At 45.8% G+C, this 17,648-nt stretch overlaps 1 protein-coding gene across 17 annotated transcripts in view; it reads right to left on the reverse strand.

The window, feature by feature from the left end:
* The window catches only part of ANK3 (ankyrin 3), an 891,037-nt gene that overhangs the window by 67,190 nt on the left and 806,199 nt on the right, over positions 1 to 17,648 (reverse strand). For all 17 annotated transcript variants that reach the window (XM_073548271.1, XM_073548272.1, XM_073548270.1 and 14 more), the window contains 5 exons: positions 6,279 to 6,433; positions 4,591 to 4,802; positions 2,870 to 3,077; positions 1,581 to 1,677; positions 418 to 646 (listed from right to left, as the gene is read on the reverse strand). In XM_073548271.1, the coding sequence (XP_073404372.1) occupies positions 418 to 646; positions 1,581 to 1,677; positions 2,870 to 3,077; positions 4,591 to 4,802; positions 6,279 to 6,433 (901 nt within the window). The remainder of the gene's footprint in view (positions 1 to 417; positions 647 to 1,580; positions 1,678 to 2,869; positions 3,078 to 4,590; positions 4,803 to 6,278; positions 6,434 to 17,648) is intronic.

Below are 17,648 nucleotides of genomic sequence, written 5' to 3' on the forward strand. Positions count from 1 at the left end.
GAGAACTACTTGCAAGTGGCCACCTTAAATACCTTTTCTCATGATTTGATACACCTGGCTATGAAGTTCAAAGCTCAATGAGGTTACAAAACCAATTTAGTGCTTCAGGAAATCAGTAAAAAGTAGTTAGGAGTGTTCAAATCAAGAAAATGATAAGGGTGCCCATACTTTTGCACCGGTCAAATTTTGCTTAAATGCAGATTGCACATTTTCTGTTAGTACAATAAACCTCATTTGAATCCAGAAATATAACTGGGTCCATCAGTTATTAGATATATTAAACGGAAATAGCTGTTGCAAAAACCAAAATTGTTATAAAAAAAAAGGTTAACATTAATAGGGGTGCCCAAACTTTAACATATGACTGTATAAAAGCTATTGTCAACTCAATACTCTCCTACCGAGAGAGAAACTTACTTCTATGTCTTTACTCCTGGCAACTTCTTCAAAGTTCTCCTGCTGTTCCAGTGTTTTGTCCACTTTGTCATCTGTCATGCAGAAGCAACGCAGTCGAGCTTCCACAGGGTCATTCATTTTGGCAAAGACAACAAACTTGGCCATGTATGGTACACATATCAATTCCCTGTAGAGCTGCGTCGCTAAACTCACAGTTTCAGGAATCTGATGACAGTCGCCAAGCCAAAATCTGCACACAAAAAAAAGTGATATAACTTCCATTTGCAGATAAGTTTAGCAGGTTAAAAGGGTTGTGTAATGTTTGTTTGCTCCTAAGGAGTGTACCATTCCTTAACCTCCCAACTTCCGTCTTGCAGGGTGGTGGATCGCTCAGGAAGATTTGGGCCAGCGATATGGCTGAGACGTTGGTCTCAACTGTACACTCTCCGATTTTACTTTGCCTCTGCACAATTGCAAAAGTGCGGAGGCACTGAAACTGGTCGAAATAGCAACTGGGCCAGCGTCATAGCAGCACTTGCAAGATGTGGAGCAAACGGCTTGGAAGGGTGTACTTTTTGGCTAGAAAATCAGCCACCTCCAAGGTGGCCACTATCCTTGGCAATGAGCTGTAAGAATTAAAAATCCCTCCATTCTGGAGAATAAAAAGGATTTTTAATAAGTAGTGGCTTGTTTTTAGCACTTTGCAACTGCAACCATATACAATCATGAGAGAACCCAATAATGAAAGAAAGGTATTTTACAATGTTAAGGGATGTCTGAAACTGGGAAAAATATGCTTTTCTTCCAAAAACAGAGCCACACCTGTCGATGGGCTGTGCTCACCTGCAATTCAGACGTCTATAAGTTTATAGACAGGCGTGGCACTGTTTTTGGAAGCATTCCATCAGGTTTGTCAAATCCTGGACAACCCTTGTATTTAAACAGAGGAATTATGGTGATGAAGATTTTTTGGTAGGGATAATTTGTTGGTGTCCATAGTATGTCGCTCAAACAGAGCTTATCACCTGTTTCTATTTTCAGAAGTGGGTATGATACGATACACATTTTATTTTAAAATATATTACATCTTGAGTACGCTTTGTAACTTATGCATTTCCATGGTAACTAATTTTGCCAATTCATACCCATGTATTTCTCTTCTTTTTTTGTGACTTAAAATTTACCTGGCAGACACATTGGTTGTAAAAGATACACAGTCACTGACAAATGTCAGAGGAGTTGTTCCTGTGATGTCCTCCCATTGAGCTGGAGACGTCCCACCTACGACCAAACATCAAGCCATTGTGAATAGTTACTAATAAAAATGTATTACCTTTTAAGACTCCAAAAAGGTACAACCTAAACAAACTGCTAATCATTGGGTCTTTATTGTTATTTGACCTATAATGAATTGCAAATTAATGAAAATAGCACAGAGCGATTTGCTGGCTATAAAATATTCACATGCTAAGGTTCACACGGACTTCTGGTCCAAATATCATAGGGTTCTGAGTCTGAACATTTGAAGTTTTTACACTTCGATGTAGCATTTTTTGATGAAAGCATATAATTATGGGCACAGCAGCTGTCAAACCTCAATTTCTTTGCAATGTGCTTGTCAAGTGGATACAAATTACACTACAAAATGCTTTGCTTGACTTGGAAAAAAAAAAAAAATTAAAGAAGCAATACCTGCATCGATCCTCCCGTTCTGAAGTTTATCCGGACCCCAATATTTCTCGATCCCATCTCAACACACAGAAAATAGCAGGAGATGCCTGATTTGCCAACTACTGGCCAAGGTGTGTCACTGCGATGGCCAATGATCGGCTGATGGAGCATTTCCTGTATGTCGAGATGGTCTTACGATGTAGTGACCAGTGTGGAGCATGGAAGTGTCAGAACCGGAGCTACAGGGGATTGAGGAGAATGCCTTGGAGGTGAAAGCACTTGGCTTTTTTTATTTCTTGAACCAGTCTGAAACCTTTTATAAAAAAAATTTGACCAACCCCTCAAAATGTGGAATCATCATTTGAAATGAGGATACTGTATTTGGAATTGTATATACTAGCTTGGCCCGTGTGAAATTTTCACACATTGGTCGTCGGGGGGGCGCAGGCAATTTCAGAAAAAGCAAGCTGGTCAAATGTAAATGTATTTCATGAGCTGCTGAAATTCTCTCATGCAAGAGAATCGGATCACAGTGCACCGACACTCGGATCTATCTCTGATCAGAGTTTGAGCTGAGTGTCATTAGCATAATCAGCAAATTCTCTCGCATAAGAAAATGATCACTTGTGTAACCTCCTTCTATTAACATTCTGTAAAGAACTGGTAGATCAGGGCCATGGTTGAAAAAAATACAACATTTTACATTGGTTGTGTTCAAAGTTACAATCAGCCATGTGGTCAAACTGACCATCGATTTGCCCTGTGTATGGCAAACATGCGGGTTTTAGTCATTGATACGCACCTGTAATACTGCACAGCAACCTGAGACTCGGGGTAGTGTCTCCTTTATAGCCGTTGGTTACACCTTCACCGGATGGTGGGGGTACTGGGATTGTCATAGTTATTGGCTTGTGGAATTTCCTCCTCCTGGGTTCCACAGTGACAATAGGACTAAATGTGGCTCGGTTTCCAATGACCTTTTTGACCAACTCATCGGGTACCGGCTGTGCCTGTAATTCATTAATGTTTTAAATAATTAATAGTATCCATCCAGCAGGTCAACAGTAAAAAAGCTATTGGTTCATTTTTCATTAACTAAAATATCAATTGTACTTAATTGATTTAGAAAGTATTGAGCTGTGGAAGCTGAGCAGGTGCATAGGCGACCAACCAGAGCAAATTAACCAGAACTTGCAAAACAACAGTTTTTTTTTACTTATATTCAATGTAAGTAATAGCAAAATATTCCCTGTATAATTAACTCCTCAATCACCATCTAAAGTTACATTTACATTTTAACCACCGTAGATGAATAATTGGTAATTAGCCCCCGAAACCAGACAGTAGGTTTTTAATTTTACTCAAAGCAGGGATGCGGGGTGTGCCGAACAGGTGGCAACTAAATGGCATTTACTGACTATCCAAAAGCTATTATCCCTGATATTTAGGAACTGAGGGTGAAGCATTCAGATTCTTGGGCCCCAACACTGCATGTCCTGCTCCTGCTTCCCTGACTTCTTAAAGAAGCAAAAAATTTCATGTATTCTAAGCCTGAGCTGTTATGACCTGTTCATTCTGCAGGGAGTCCATCACACTGTCAAAAGAAGGAAGACAGTGCTACTATGGTTGTTACAGGGGCCAAGTCCCCTACAAAACAATATAGGCCATTTAAAATGCATTTTGGAGGTGACGGTCTCCCTTTAATGTTTCTTAATTCTGGCTCCTTCGTTGCATGCATTGTTTAGTCTGGATTTGTGATGGAAGCACTGAACGGAACCCCCAATGCAGATGTTAGAATAGCCTTACTACTTTTTTCCTTCTTGCTTTCCATTTTTAGATCATAGTTTCCATCTGATTAGTTCGGTCATTTCATCCAAAGGTGACCTCCACTGGGATTTAATGGTGTCTCTGTGTTCTTAAGGGGTGCGGCCTTGACGCGACTCATTTGCGTCCGCCTACAAGCATGCTTCGGATAGAATAGAGCTGCCTGCCTGCATGCAATAAAGGGTTATTTCTAAAATCGTGATTTAAAAAAACAGGGCTCCGGAATGCAAATAATAGGGCTTTGTGGAGTCCCATCTTCAATGGAGCAGAAGTGCATATCCTCAGTTTCCACTCCATTCATTGTCTATAGGACTGATGGAAATAGTGGAGCGTTGTATTCCGGGTATGCTGGGAAAAGCATAGACACTGACGGTTGCCCATGTGCACCCCTCTACTATATGAAAAACGGGGCTCCACCGAAGCTTATTCATGGAATCCTTTTCTAAGGAATGCTAGGTGTCTAAGAAGCTGGACCCCCAGCAATCAGCAAAATATCCTCGATCATATCGATAGGGGATAACTTGTGATTCTGGGAATAACCCTGTAAAGGAAACCATTAGCAGCTGGTAAGGTGACCACTGTGCGACTCACCTATGGCTCTTCCACCTCTGTCCAAGCTTGATTAACAGGTCTCTACCTACATGCATATATTATATACGTTGTATAACACAATGATGAGGAGTCTGAAGTCTTATTTACCTGTAGGCCTACTCGAATTCTCTTAGTCAGTGCTCCCTCTGGGAAGGACGCCTGAACTCGAGGGACTGTTGTACTCTTTAGGACTCCACCTTCCGGTCCAATCTGATTACTCTCTTGCTTTATCCGAGACACAACAGCAAAATATTGTGGGAAATCCTTTGTTACAATGCGACATATTCTCTTCTTCTCCAGTTCTTCTGCGCTGTCCAATTCTTAAGTAACAAAGAGTAATATCTTAAGGTCATTATTTTATAAAACTCGTCTTAACCAGTGTATTATGGGACACAATTGTCTTTGAGGTTAAAAATATCAAGTTCTGCACAATGCATTTGGAAAGTATCTGCCGTACAGAACGCTATGGATCAGTATTTAGCATATGACGTCTGTTATATTGATCCCCGGTTGATGCAATGCTCTTTTCTTTATTTAATACTATACATTGATTTAATATCAGGGTTATATAATGGTCAATCGAAAGGTCCATTATGTGCAAGCTGCACCTTCAAAAGGGAGGGGGGGTGAATTCGTAATGACATTGAATACTTGGCTTTTAATGGTTTTTTACTATTTATTGCTTTACTTTTACTTTATGATTAAAATGTAATTATAAGAACAATTTTTCCTGAAGACTTCACTTTCCTGTATATAATCCTCTCCCCTTTAGGATCTATGGCAAAATAGGAAAATATCTATATAGAGCAGGATGATACATAGAGGAGAGACAATTATCTAAACCCCAGCACTGGTAGCTAGCCTCGATTTACACACTGCAGGGAATGACTTTCTGTGCTGTCTTCATATTCTCTCATTCTCGCTTTCTAATATTAAAATTACAATTCTTATGAGGACATTTTTTTTTCTTTGAGAAAGGCGCCGTTCCAGTACCGAAATGCGTTGGGGAATAAAAAAACCTTGCTTATACTCTCCGGATCTCGTCCTCTCCGTGAGTGACTCTTTCACATTGCTATAGACTCCGCTTTGCTAAACTGTTATCTGGATAATACTCTCCTCTGGCCACGGGGCTGCAGCTATGGCACATCAGGCTTCTATAGGTGTCCTTACACAACGCTTACAGGTGAGCGCTGTAATCACCTTCACCCCCCATCTTGTTCCTTACGGTACTGCTCTATCTGAGCGCATTTACCCCATCCACATCTTCCCAGTTCTTATGAAAAAGCATATTTACATAATTTATGGGGCATACCCTAAGCTGTGCTTCCCATTTCCACATCTCCTATGGCTGTGGCTTATGAAAATTATAAACCCTTGAAGTGAAAGTGATGATAGCAGTAACATGTAAAGAGAATATGCCATCAGATTTCAGCTTACAGACTATGCGTCTTTAAAATCATTTTCTTTTTAGACCTGAAGAGGCAAGTGTATTTATTTTGAAAATTCATGATATAATACTTTTTAATTTTTCAGCAAGAAAAGAAGACGACAGATCTCTAGCCCTAACATAATGGCCAAATGCTTAAACTACTGCAACGTACTTTACAATGGGGGACACAAATAGAAAAGGTCCCCTGTGCAAGAGCAGTATACAGTAAGGGCCCTTTCCAGATCAATAGCTCATCATAATGCACAATTCTACACGTTTTGAAGGTGGAAATGGGACCCCTTTTTCTTTTGGGCCCCTGTGTGGCTGATATATCCACCTCTGATACTTTACTGAAAATAAGATTTACCTTCATCCATGCCATTCAGCAATTCAGTCAGCTCTTCCAGTTTGCAGTCATATTGGTGCTCCTTCCAAGACTCTCCGTTATCACTTCTCAGTACAATCAATTCCCTTTCTTTGCTTCTCATAGATCCAAAATGGGGGATTTCTACTATGACAGGTCTGCACAGAAACAAAAAAAGAAGTCACTTTAAAAACAAAACCACCAAAAACACAGACACTAATCCCTTGACAGCAAAATGATGTAAAAAAGTAACAAAGTAAAATAAAAGCGAAAACTAAAAAGCTGCAGAATCCATCAGATTACAAGTAGTGACATTGAAGCACAGCATCTTATCCTGGTACTGTTCACGTGATCTTCATATAAGAATTATTATGAGGCTCAAACATGTCTTATTTTACTTCTGAGGTTTCTTTATAACTGGTTACAGAAGACGGATTCTGCAGCTTTCTCGGCTGATTAATAGACAGTATCCATATTCTCCTACAGAGGTTGTACATATGTCATCCAAGCTGTGAGTTGCAAAAGAAGCACAGAGCAAAATTTTAGAAGAAGAATGAATATATCATCGTATGGAAAGCATCTGTTAACTCGATCTTTTCATTTCCTATTTAGAGCTAAGGAATTAGGTTGTTTGGAGTAAATCTTCCATGTAATCCTGTAGACATACAAACATAGGAGACCGGACATACTTTAGTCAAAGAAATGAACACAGGGCAATGGCAAGGGCAATACAATCTTTGCAGGTTAATAGGTCAGATACTGTCTGCTTTTCGTCAGAGACTACATAATCATTGTGCATGGTGCAGAACGTGACTGTTCGGAGAGAAGGTATTTCACAGTCGTTTCATCATTTCAACTTTTTTCAAATTTTAGAATTTGTTCCATAAGTGTCATTATAAGTACACATAACACTACAGAGCAATGACTTATGAATGCAACTTTTCTAGAAAAAAATGTAGAGACCCACATCAAAGTAATGTCAGTCCTAGGATAGGAATAAGCTATTGAGTTGTTGCCGTCATTCACTTTGCTATCTCCTTCTGAACCATCTCTTACTTTGTTCGGTTCATAGACTGACTGGGTGAAAGTCAATATGACAGCCCTTACACAAGGTCAGTTGGGTATTCGGCACTGTTGGTGAAGATCCAACTGAAAATTTCACTAGTCAGATAAGGTGTGGAACTTATTTTGCTTTCAAGGTGTTTCAAAGTCATCTGATTTCTTCATTAGGAAAAAACTAAGATAATCTGAAAAATCAGGACAATTTTTCCTGATGAAGAATTCAGAAGAGTTCAAAACGCGTTGAAAATAGAACCAGTTCTCTACCTTATCTGGTTTGTGAAATGTTCATTTGGATCTTCACCAACAGCGCAGAATACTCACCTTTCCTTCCACGATTGACCATTTATCGGTTGTTTCAATCCGTGGGGCTGCACAAGTTGTTCTACATGTAGTTTGTGTGTTGTGTCTCACACAACTGAACCAGGTGAGCGCAACCTTTTTTACCTATACCAGTGGTTGTCGGAAAAAACCCTATTGCACTTTTCTGTTCCCTAGTTACTCAGCCCTTACACAAAGTCACACAAGAAGACTCCTTTTATAATTTGTGGGGATCCTCTCTCTCTGATCCTTGGGCCCTTAGCTGACTCTGAACAATCATGAACCCTTGACGGGAATGGCGTTGCAGATTCCTGCACTATGTGGCTGGGAGTGTCACTATGCAGATGAGCTGTGGAGGGAATTCATTTTAGGGATAGGAATAGTGTGGCATATCCTAGTGATATTCGACAACATTCTTGGATTGGAGAATCTTTCTGAAGACAACCTGTCGTCACTTCTGACATGACAGTTTTAATATTTATATAATTATAATGCAAGAATTTAAGAGAAAACAATCTGGGAGCATCTTTTCTTAGAACTCTATATTGTGTTTCTGTTATTCCTCCTCAAAATATATAATTAAAGGGAACCTGAGATGTTAAAAATGGAATCTGATCTGATGGCAGGATGTTATAGATCGGAGGATTCCCATTCAAAATAAAACATAACCTTTAATAATTCATTAAAACCTGAGACATCACATAAACACATAAACAGACATAATAGTGCTCGTGTGTATCAGTGCTCATTTAAGAAATGGTTGGGTCTCACCATTGCTCATGGACATTGACACCCCAGCGTATTTTTCAGAGGTCTCCTGCTGGGTATTCGGGTCCATATAGCAGCACAAGACAGCATGTGGAAAAGGAGGTTAAAGGTTTACAGGTGTGCAGTTTTCCCTATCCTCCCTGTCGTGCTCAGGTATTACTCCTGCCCTTACAAGGACAGGCCCCAAATGGACCCTATAGTGTCACCCCCAATCGTCAGAAGGGGTATTTGCTCCCTACGTGTTTCCTCCCCAATAACGGGGATTCATCAGGGGAGTTATACAAATAGATATAAAGGGGTTGAAATATATTTGTCCATAAAGAAAAAGAGAAGGCCCCGCAATGGCTGGGTGCCTCAACTAGCAGAGTGACTGTTCATATCACTGCCAAAAATTAAGTCTCAGGCTTTAATGAATTATTAAAGGTTATGTTTTATTTTGAATGGGAATCCTCCAAGCTACTGACATTTAACCCCTGAGGGTTGTACATGTGGTATTAAGCATTCTTTGCCACAGCTGATCTTGTCAGGATGTTATAGAGTAGGAGGAGCTGACCATTTTTTTTTTTTAGGAAAATCTGTATTTTTGGTGGGAAAGGTTTAAGAAAAACTTGCATTTTATTCATTATCATCTCTGGTATGGCTATGAGTCCAATGGGCGGTCCTGTTCAATAAATAACAGTTTTCTCTGTATGACTGTACATGAAGAGACAGCTGGCAATAGCTAGTACGACGCTCACTGGACTCATGCACACATACACAAGGGATTTCAATGAATAAAATATAAGTTATACTGACTGTTTTCAAACAAACCTATTTATGATTTTACTCTGCTTCTCTTTCTCTATACCGAACTGTCCTCAGGTTGGACTGCATGTACAACATGACACTCCATTCACAATTGGGTACCAGCATTCACCTTCTCAAAGAGGTACAGTATATCCCTACATACTCTCACACTGTCCAGGGCTTCCAGTGTCAGACTGTTTAGGGACATACGTCTTTAAGAAAGAGAATTATTATCAATTAATTCATTCATTTCTAGGAGGAATAACAGAGGAGCAACACAACACAGAGACTGTCATGATCCCAGTGCAGGTTTTCATCTGCACGTCAGGTGTTAATGTCTTGAGCTCAGTGAAGGCTTTGACCTGCACACCTGGGGTTAATTATTGTGGCCTCTCTTTGGTTCAGGCAGAGCTTTTTATTGCCCTGAGATACTCCAATCCCTGCCAGTTATACTTTCGCCCTTGGCATTGTGTGGTGACCCCTGAGTGTGTTAGTGCTGTGTTCTGGTTGCTTGATTCTCTCTGTACGACTCGGTCTGCTCTCTGGATATTGCTTTGGATTCTGCTTGGTACCTTTTATGTCTGTTTGGTTTTGACTTCTGCTTGGCCCTGACTATCCATTCTGTCTCATCCCTGGTACTTTACGGATATCTCTGTGTATGACCTCCGTGTTGCCTGACTCTGAGTATTTCTGTATAGTGTCCTGCCATCTCTGAAAGCAGGACACTAAGCCCCGCCCCCTTGCAGTCACATGACCGTAGGTCCTGTGACTGCTTGCTAAACTTCAGCGTCCACAGGTCCTGTGCATCTGTACTTTCCGGCTGTACCTGACCCGGGCCCCCCTCCAGTGCGGGTGAGTCCCTGCTCAGCGGAGGCTGCACGTTGGCGCTGACAGGATGCTGACATAATTGACCGTGAACTTTTTTTTTTTTCTCTCCTCACTTCTGCAGCATGGACCCAATGCATGCCTTATCTGAGCAGGTGAAATGCTTGACTCAGTCGCTGCAGAAGCTAAGTTTGGAACACCAAGCTCTGGCCCAGTCCCAATGGCAGGTTGCGGACTCGGTTCAGGGGGAGCTTTCTGCAGGCTTTCAGCAGGTGGGGAATAGAGATGTAATTTTAGTCCCACCCGAATCCCCGGTTAAGTTACCAGATATGTTTGCTGGTGACAAAAATGAATTTAGAGCATTTAAAGAGGGCTGTAAGCTCTTTTTCTCCTTGAGACCCCGCTCCTCTGGGGATGAGAAACAGAGGGTGGGGGCAGTTATGTCCCTCCTTAGGGGGTCCCCACAAGCCTGGACATTTTCTCTTTCCTCTTCTGCCCCAGAGAGAATGTCTGTGGATGCGTTTTTTGAGGCCTTAGGGCTTATTTACGATGAGCCAGATAGAGTGCGTTTGGCTGAGGACAAGGTGATGAGTGTCTGTCAGGGGGAGCACTCAGCAGAGTGGTTCTGTTCTGAATTTAGGCAATGGGCAGCTGAGGTTTCTTGGAGTGATGCCGCCCTTCGGGGGGCTGTTCCGCAGAGGCCTGTGTGAATGTCTGAAGGATGCCCTGGCACTTCATCCTCCACCTGACTCCCTGGAGGATGCCATGACCCAAGCGGTTCGCATGGATTGCAGACTGCGGGCAAGAGGTGTTATGCAACTTGAAACATCATTATTCTCCAGTGGAGCTGAGACCCGGACTCCTCCGGTGGCTATGGAGGTGAGCGCTGTCACCTGTGATGAGAAGGAAAGACGCCGCCGCCGGGAGAAGCAGTTGTGCTTCTATTGTGGGGAATCTGGACATTGGAAGAAGGACTGCCCCTCCTGTCCGTCATCCTCCAAGGTGGCGGGAAACGACTAGGTCTGGGTAGTTGTCGAGGAGGCTACCCAGACCTTCAGGTACCTTTTTCCTCACTTGCAAAAATTGTGCTTCGGGTGGAACTGGAACTTGGTGATGGTCCTGTTCAGACTACCGCCTTTGTTGACTGTGGCTCTGCTGTTACCTGATTGATGCCCAGATTATGACTCTTAATAAGATAGGGCCAGTCAGGCTTCAGGATCCTGTTAAACTTGTGGCAATTAACTCGTTCTCTCTTCCCGGGACGGTATCTGTTTCAGGTCTGAACTTTTTTCTCTGAAAGTGGGTTCCACTCATGTGGAAAAATTAACTTGTCTTGTGTTAGATAACTTACCTGCAGGACTGGTATTGGGGATGCCTTGGCTACAACGCCATAATCCTACCATTGATTGGGTGACGGGGGAGATCACTCAATGGGGATGTAAAGATAAGTGTTGTAACCTGGGGCCTTTTGTTAACTCTGTTAAAACCGTATCTGTGTCGTCTGTCGGTCTGGAAGGTATTCCGGAGTACCTGAAGGATTTCGAAGACGTGTTTTCCGAAAGTGAGGCTGAGGCTCTGCCACCACATAGACCCTACGATTGTGCCATTGAGTTTGTTGTTCAATTTGTCCGGGACTGAGCGCCAAGCCATGAAGGGGTACATAGCTGAGAGCCTTCGCAAAGGGCATATCAGGCCTTCTGTGTCACCCGTAGCAGCAGGATTCTTCTTTGTGAAGAAGAAAGATGGTGGTTTGCGGCCGTGCTTCGACTTTCGGAAAATTAACAAGATAATGGTTAGGAACACTTATCCACTTCCCTTCATCCCAGACCTATGTAACCAGTTATCTGGGGCCCAATGGTTCTCCAAATTAGATCTCTGGGGGGCCTACAACCGGATAAGGGTTCGGGAAGGGGACGAGTGGAAAACTGCGTTCCTCACATCTGAGGGACTCTTTGAAAACCTGGTTATGCCCTTTGGGTTAACTAATGCCCCCGCTATTTTCCAGAACTTTATCAATGATGTGTTTTCTGACCTGATAGGCCATTTTGTTGTCATTTATTTGGATGACATTTTGGTGTATTCCCTGGACAGTCAGTCTCACTTAAAACATCTACAGACAGTTCTCCAGAGACTCAGGAAGAACCACCTGTTTGCTAAATTGGAAAAATGTTCGTTTTTCGTACAGGAACTGTCTTTTTTGGGGCTGATTGTATCTTGTGAGGGGTTTTGTATGGATCCTAAGAAGGTGCTGGCGATCGCAGACTGGGTTCAGCCTCATGATCTCAAGGGGCTCCAGCGCTTCCTGGGATTTGCAAACTATTACCGGAGATTCATTAAAGGTTTCTCTCAAGTGGTTAAACCACTCACAGATCTTACCCAGAAGGGGGCTGATGTAAAAAATTGGTCGGAACTCGCTAAGGAGTCCTTCTCAGCTCTTAAGAAATGTTTCATGTCCGCCCCGGTGTTGGTCCAGCCAGACCCGTCCAAACCATTTATTGTGGAGGTGGATGCTTCTGAAGTAGGGGTGGGGTTGTCCCAAGGTCCGGCCACCCTTACTAATCTCAAACCCCGTGACTTCTTCTCCAAGAAGTTCTCATCCGCTGAGAGAAATTATGATGTAGGCAATAGAGAACTTCTTGCGGTCAAGCTGGCATTCGAAGAATGGAGGCACATTTTGGAAGGGGCGTGTCATGCTCGTCATGTCTGTCATGTCCGCCATGTCTGTTTTGCCTCAAGAACCCCTAGAGCGGTGTGCACGCGCATCTCGTGTCTGCTATCCTGCATGTTCCCTAGAGCAGTGTGCACACTCACCTCATGTCTGTTGAGCTGCAGGATGCCTGCGTTTCTGCTCTGCCTTCTGTGATCATCTCGTCATGTCTGGAATTCCTGATCATGTGTCCTTCCTATGTTTTAGCATATGCTGGTTCTGCATTCGTCTCTGCATGTCTGAAACCCTGATCATGTGACCTTTCCTAGGATCCTGCACTGTCTGGTTCTGCAGTCGTCTCTGCATGTCTAGAAACCCTGATTATGTGACCTTTCCAAGGATCCTGCACTGTCCGGTTCTGCAATCATTTCTGCATGTCTGAAACCCTGATCATGTGACCTTTCCCAGGATCCTGCACTGTCCGGTTCTGCAATCGTCTCTGCATGTCTGAAACCCTGATCATGTGACCTTTCCTAGGATCCTGCACTGTCTGGTTCTGCAATCGTCTCTGCAGGTCTGAAGCCCTGATCATGTGACCGCGCTCTGTGATCCTAGAGGACTGAACTGGAAGCTCTTCCCTGGTCCTGATCCGGAAGTGGTGGTGCCCTATATCAGACCGCCCCTTCCTATGCTCAGGGCCTGAGTATTGTGTTGCTTCTCTGCATGGCTGCTTGGTCTGTCGGGTTGCTCCCTCTATTCTGTGCCCTTGCACTCTGCTCTGTCTTGCGTCTCTGCACACGCTCCGTGCTCGTATTCCATCTCTTGTCTTGTGCTTTGTCTCGTGTTGTCCTCCGTGCTCTGTTTGTCCTTGCTATGTTTCCTTGTTATGTTTTGCTCTGTCCCTGTTCCTGACGTGCCTCTTTACACATGCAGGCCTCGTTCTGTACCCTGTCCCTGGCGTGTCTCTTTACACGTGCAGGCCTCGCTCTGTACCCTGTCCCTGGTGTGTCTCCTACACGTGCAGGCTCCGTTCTGTACCCTGTCCCTGGTGTGTCTCTACACGTGCAGGCCTCGCTTTGTGTCTGTCCCTGGCATGTCTCCTACATGTGCAGGATCCGCTCTGTACCCTGTCTACTCCCAAGGCTCTCCCTTGGCCCGGCTCTGGGCTTCGGAATACGCTCCGCTGCTAGACTCTGTCCCTGTCCCTGACGTGTCTGTCTACACGTGCAGGCCTCCGTTCTGTGCTCTGTCCCTGGCGTGCCCCTCGGTACGCGCAGGCCTCGCCTTGTACCTTGCCCCTGGCATGTCCTTTGCATGCGCAGGGTCCAGTCTACTACTCTATGCCTTGTCTCTGATACTTCGTGCGCTCTTGCACTTTTCGTACTAGGCTTTGCCGTGCTGTCTGCATGTGTCTCTGTCCTGTATCTTTGCCTAGCCCTGCCTTGTGGCTCCGTGCCTCCGTGCACGTGCCTGGTCACCTGTGCCTGCCTGGTGTGCCTCAGCCGTGCCGCCTCTAGCCGTGCTCGCCTGTGTGCCTCAGAAGTGTAGCTTCACCATCCAGTGCATTTTGGTGAACGCTATATAGGGATTTTTCAGTGAGGGGTTCCACCCCCGAACCCCCCCCAATCCCTTACCCCCATTTATCCCTCAATTTTCCTGGTGCGCTTTGCACAGTTTAGTCACCTCCGTTGCGCAGACCACCTATGTGCTTTTTCTGGGGGAGTGCAGCACCCACTAAGTCAGTCTTTGTAGTCATATCAGACTGCAGGACCCCTAGTGCGGCCTGTTCTATCGCTCACCCCCAAATTTTTCACCAGTAAATTCACTCTCAGTGCCCCTATAAGTGTTACTTTACCTCACAGCATCTATTCAGGTTAAAATTAAACATTATATAGGGATTGTGCTGTGAGGGACCCAAACCACCCCCCTGTTCCCTGGTGCGCTTTGCACAGTTAGGAACCTCAGCTGTGTAAGCAACCTGTGTGCTATTTTTTGTGGAGTGCTGCACCCACTAGGTCAGTCTTTGTAGTCACGTCAGACTGCAAGACCCCTAGTGCGGCCTGTTCAATCCGCACCCCCAAATTTTTCACCAGTAAATTCACTCTCAGTGCCCCTGTAAGTGTTACTTTACCTCACAGCATCTATTGAGGTTAAACACTATATAGGGATTGTACTGTGAGGGCCCAAACAACCTCTGTGGCTGGTGCCACACAGCACCTGGCCCAGTCCTGGAGAATCCTTTTTTTTTTTGGTATCACAGCAGTGTCATTTACTGCGCTGTGACATCCGACTGTAACATGTACACCAACACCACAAACACACGTTACTCTTTGTATAGGCCACACTAGATTAAAATAAAGTGTACCAGACACACCATCATACAGTGCCATTAGTGTTTCTTATACCTGTTTGTAGTCCTACAGGAATAAGCACACTAATCCCTAATAATTACTTTCTTGCCGTTCTGAATCCATCGATAGAGATGAAGAAGGCAGGGAGTAAGGGACGTCCCCGCGGCGGCCGCGGAAGAGGTGCATCAGCAGCTAGACATGGTGCACATTCAGAGGAAGCAGCAGGCCCAAGTCACTCAGCACCTACTTTCACCCGGCAGCAGTCATTTATGCGCAGCTTGTTAGGAGCGCAGGGCCATAGGCTGATAAGAGAGGATCAAGTAGAAACCGTTGTTGGTTGGATGGCAGCTGAGGCATCCACCTCAATGAGCGCAGCATCCTCCCAGGACCTCTCCACCACATCGGCTCAGGCCACTGAAGAGCAGCAACCATCTGCTTCTTCACCGCCCACTAAATTGCCCAGACATTCAGAGGGCCAGGAGCCAACCTTAATCCTCTTCTCAGAATCTGTTGGCTTGGAATCTGTGTGCCAGCCAGACAGCATTCCTGCAGCTGAAGAAGAGGTAGTGTGCACAGATGCGCAACCACTGTGTGCGTCTGAGGAAGAAGTGGAGGGTGGGCAAGTGCCCACAGTGACCAGACCCCAGTCAGCCGATGATGATGAAACTCAGCTGCCAGTTTCTGCTGACGAAAGTGTATTGAATGACGAGGTCCTTGACCCATCATGGCATGCTGAGGGGCAGCAAGCAAGTGGGGATAGCTCAGAGGAAGAGCTTGCAGGTGTGGTGCAGCGTGGCCGTCCACGTGGGAGAGGAAGAGGGAAAAATTGGCTGTCAGCTCCCTCAACTTCAGCACCCGTTAGGAGCAGGGCTCTTTGAAAAAGCACAAGGGGTTTCTGGGCTCTAGTACCACCAGCTAGTGCCCATTTCCGTGACTGCCACTTTCAAGGTGTAGGGAAGGTGACCTGACGGACGGACTTGTCTGTAGGAAGAAGGGATGCTGGGTGCACTGTAGATGGAAGTTTATAAAAATAGAAGGGAAACAGCTGGGGGAAAATGGAATAGGAGTGCAGTACCTAAGTTTGACCACAAGATGGCAGGGGGGAGCGTGAGTACAGGACTTGACAGCAGCTTATGGCTTTAGAAACCCCTTAGTCATGTGGGGTGGGGAGACAGGAACCCAGGAGGGGATTTCCCGAGCAGGAAGATAAATAGGACGCGAGAGGGTTCCAGAGGGTTCCAGTCCCGGGAGGAACTCAGGAGGAGAGGAGACAGTAAGGAGAACAGACAATGGTGGAGAGCTCGACCAGGGGACTGAGAAGAGACAGTAAGGGGGGTGGCCCCGACACGAAGAACCGCAGAACAGACGAGGCCCCGGGGGTACCAAATGGACAACGACCTCGGATTGGTGAAGCGCTGGCGGTAGATAGGCCTAGGGCAGCCCCAGTGAAAGAGCTGCGAGGAATGTCACTACGACAGAAGGAAGGTGCAGGTACCCGGGCCTGAATACGGAGAGCTGTGGAAGTGCTGCGGTCGTCAGGAGGACGGCCAATAAACTCGGACCTGTTGTACCTGAAATCTGCCTCCGTCTCATGTCTGTGTCGTCTGTTCACGGTAAGCAGTGGACCACCCCCCAATCCGGGCCATTACCACATTTGGCGTAGTCGGCAGGATCGCCGCCGCCAATACTTCAACTTCAGCGGCAAGCCTGAGTCAGAAGAACCAAAAGGACTCGAGTTGCTTTATTTGTGGATTACAAATTTGAGACTTTGTTCCGGATCATTGGCTGTCATCAGAGGATCCAGGGCGGAACAAAAAACTGGACTGTGGATTGCTGGCTTTCCTCAGGCGGATCCGGAACGGAAAAAGAAAAAAAAAAAAACTTTGCAAGATGGTGCCCAAGTGGAATACGAATTGGGACTGTGTTTGGAGTCAGCAAAAGAAAACCCGAAAGAGACTCTGTGCCCCTGCAACGCTGGTGACCTGCGAGCAGGAGGGGGTTGGCCCTAAAATGGATTACCCGGGGCGGCCGCTGGAGGAACTGTTGTCGGCCACCGCTGCGGAATGATCCGGCCTGGAGGCTGGTCCTGCCGAAGGGCGGGATGAAGAGCAGCGGCAGACGCCAGACGATGGGATCAATAGAGGCCGGCGACACCCCGGACCGACCTCTGGGAGAGTGGAGGAACAGCCTGCAGAAAGCCGCGGCGCCGGGAAAGGTGAGAGTACCTCCGGCACAGCCGGTGGCGCCGCAGGCAGATTCCGCCCCTACGTCCAGAGCACGAGACCAGTCCCGGGGCCCCGATACCAGCCCTCGGCCTCCCACTCTCCAGTGTCCACGGCTCCGGATGACTCCGCGGCCCTCGCCGGGCCAACCGACGCCTCGGCCAACGATCCCAAGCGGCTCCGCTCGGCGGCGCCACGTCCCGCGTCGCCGGCGCGGAACCCACATATGGCCACTCTTGCTGCGCTCCATCCTCCAGGGGCGGTCTATCCATCAAGACCTGCCGCCACTTCGACCCCGTCCCGTAACACCGTGGCGGCCGGGCCGCCAGGCTCCGTGGCCCACCCTTCGACCTCCGGGGCCACCACTGCCTTGCTCATGGTTCCAGCGGTGGCC

Source organism: Dendrobates tinctorius, unplaced genomic scaffold, assembly GCF_039654945.1.
Source record: "Dendrobates tinctorius isolate UK_male_01 unplaced genomic scaffold, ASM3965494v1 ptg000156l, whole genome shotgun sequence".
NCBI lineage: Eukaryota > Metazoa > Chordata > Amphibia > Anura > Dendrobatidae > Dendrobates > Dendrobates tinctorius.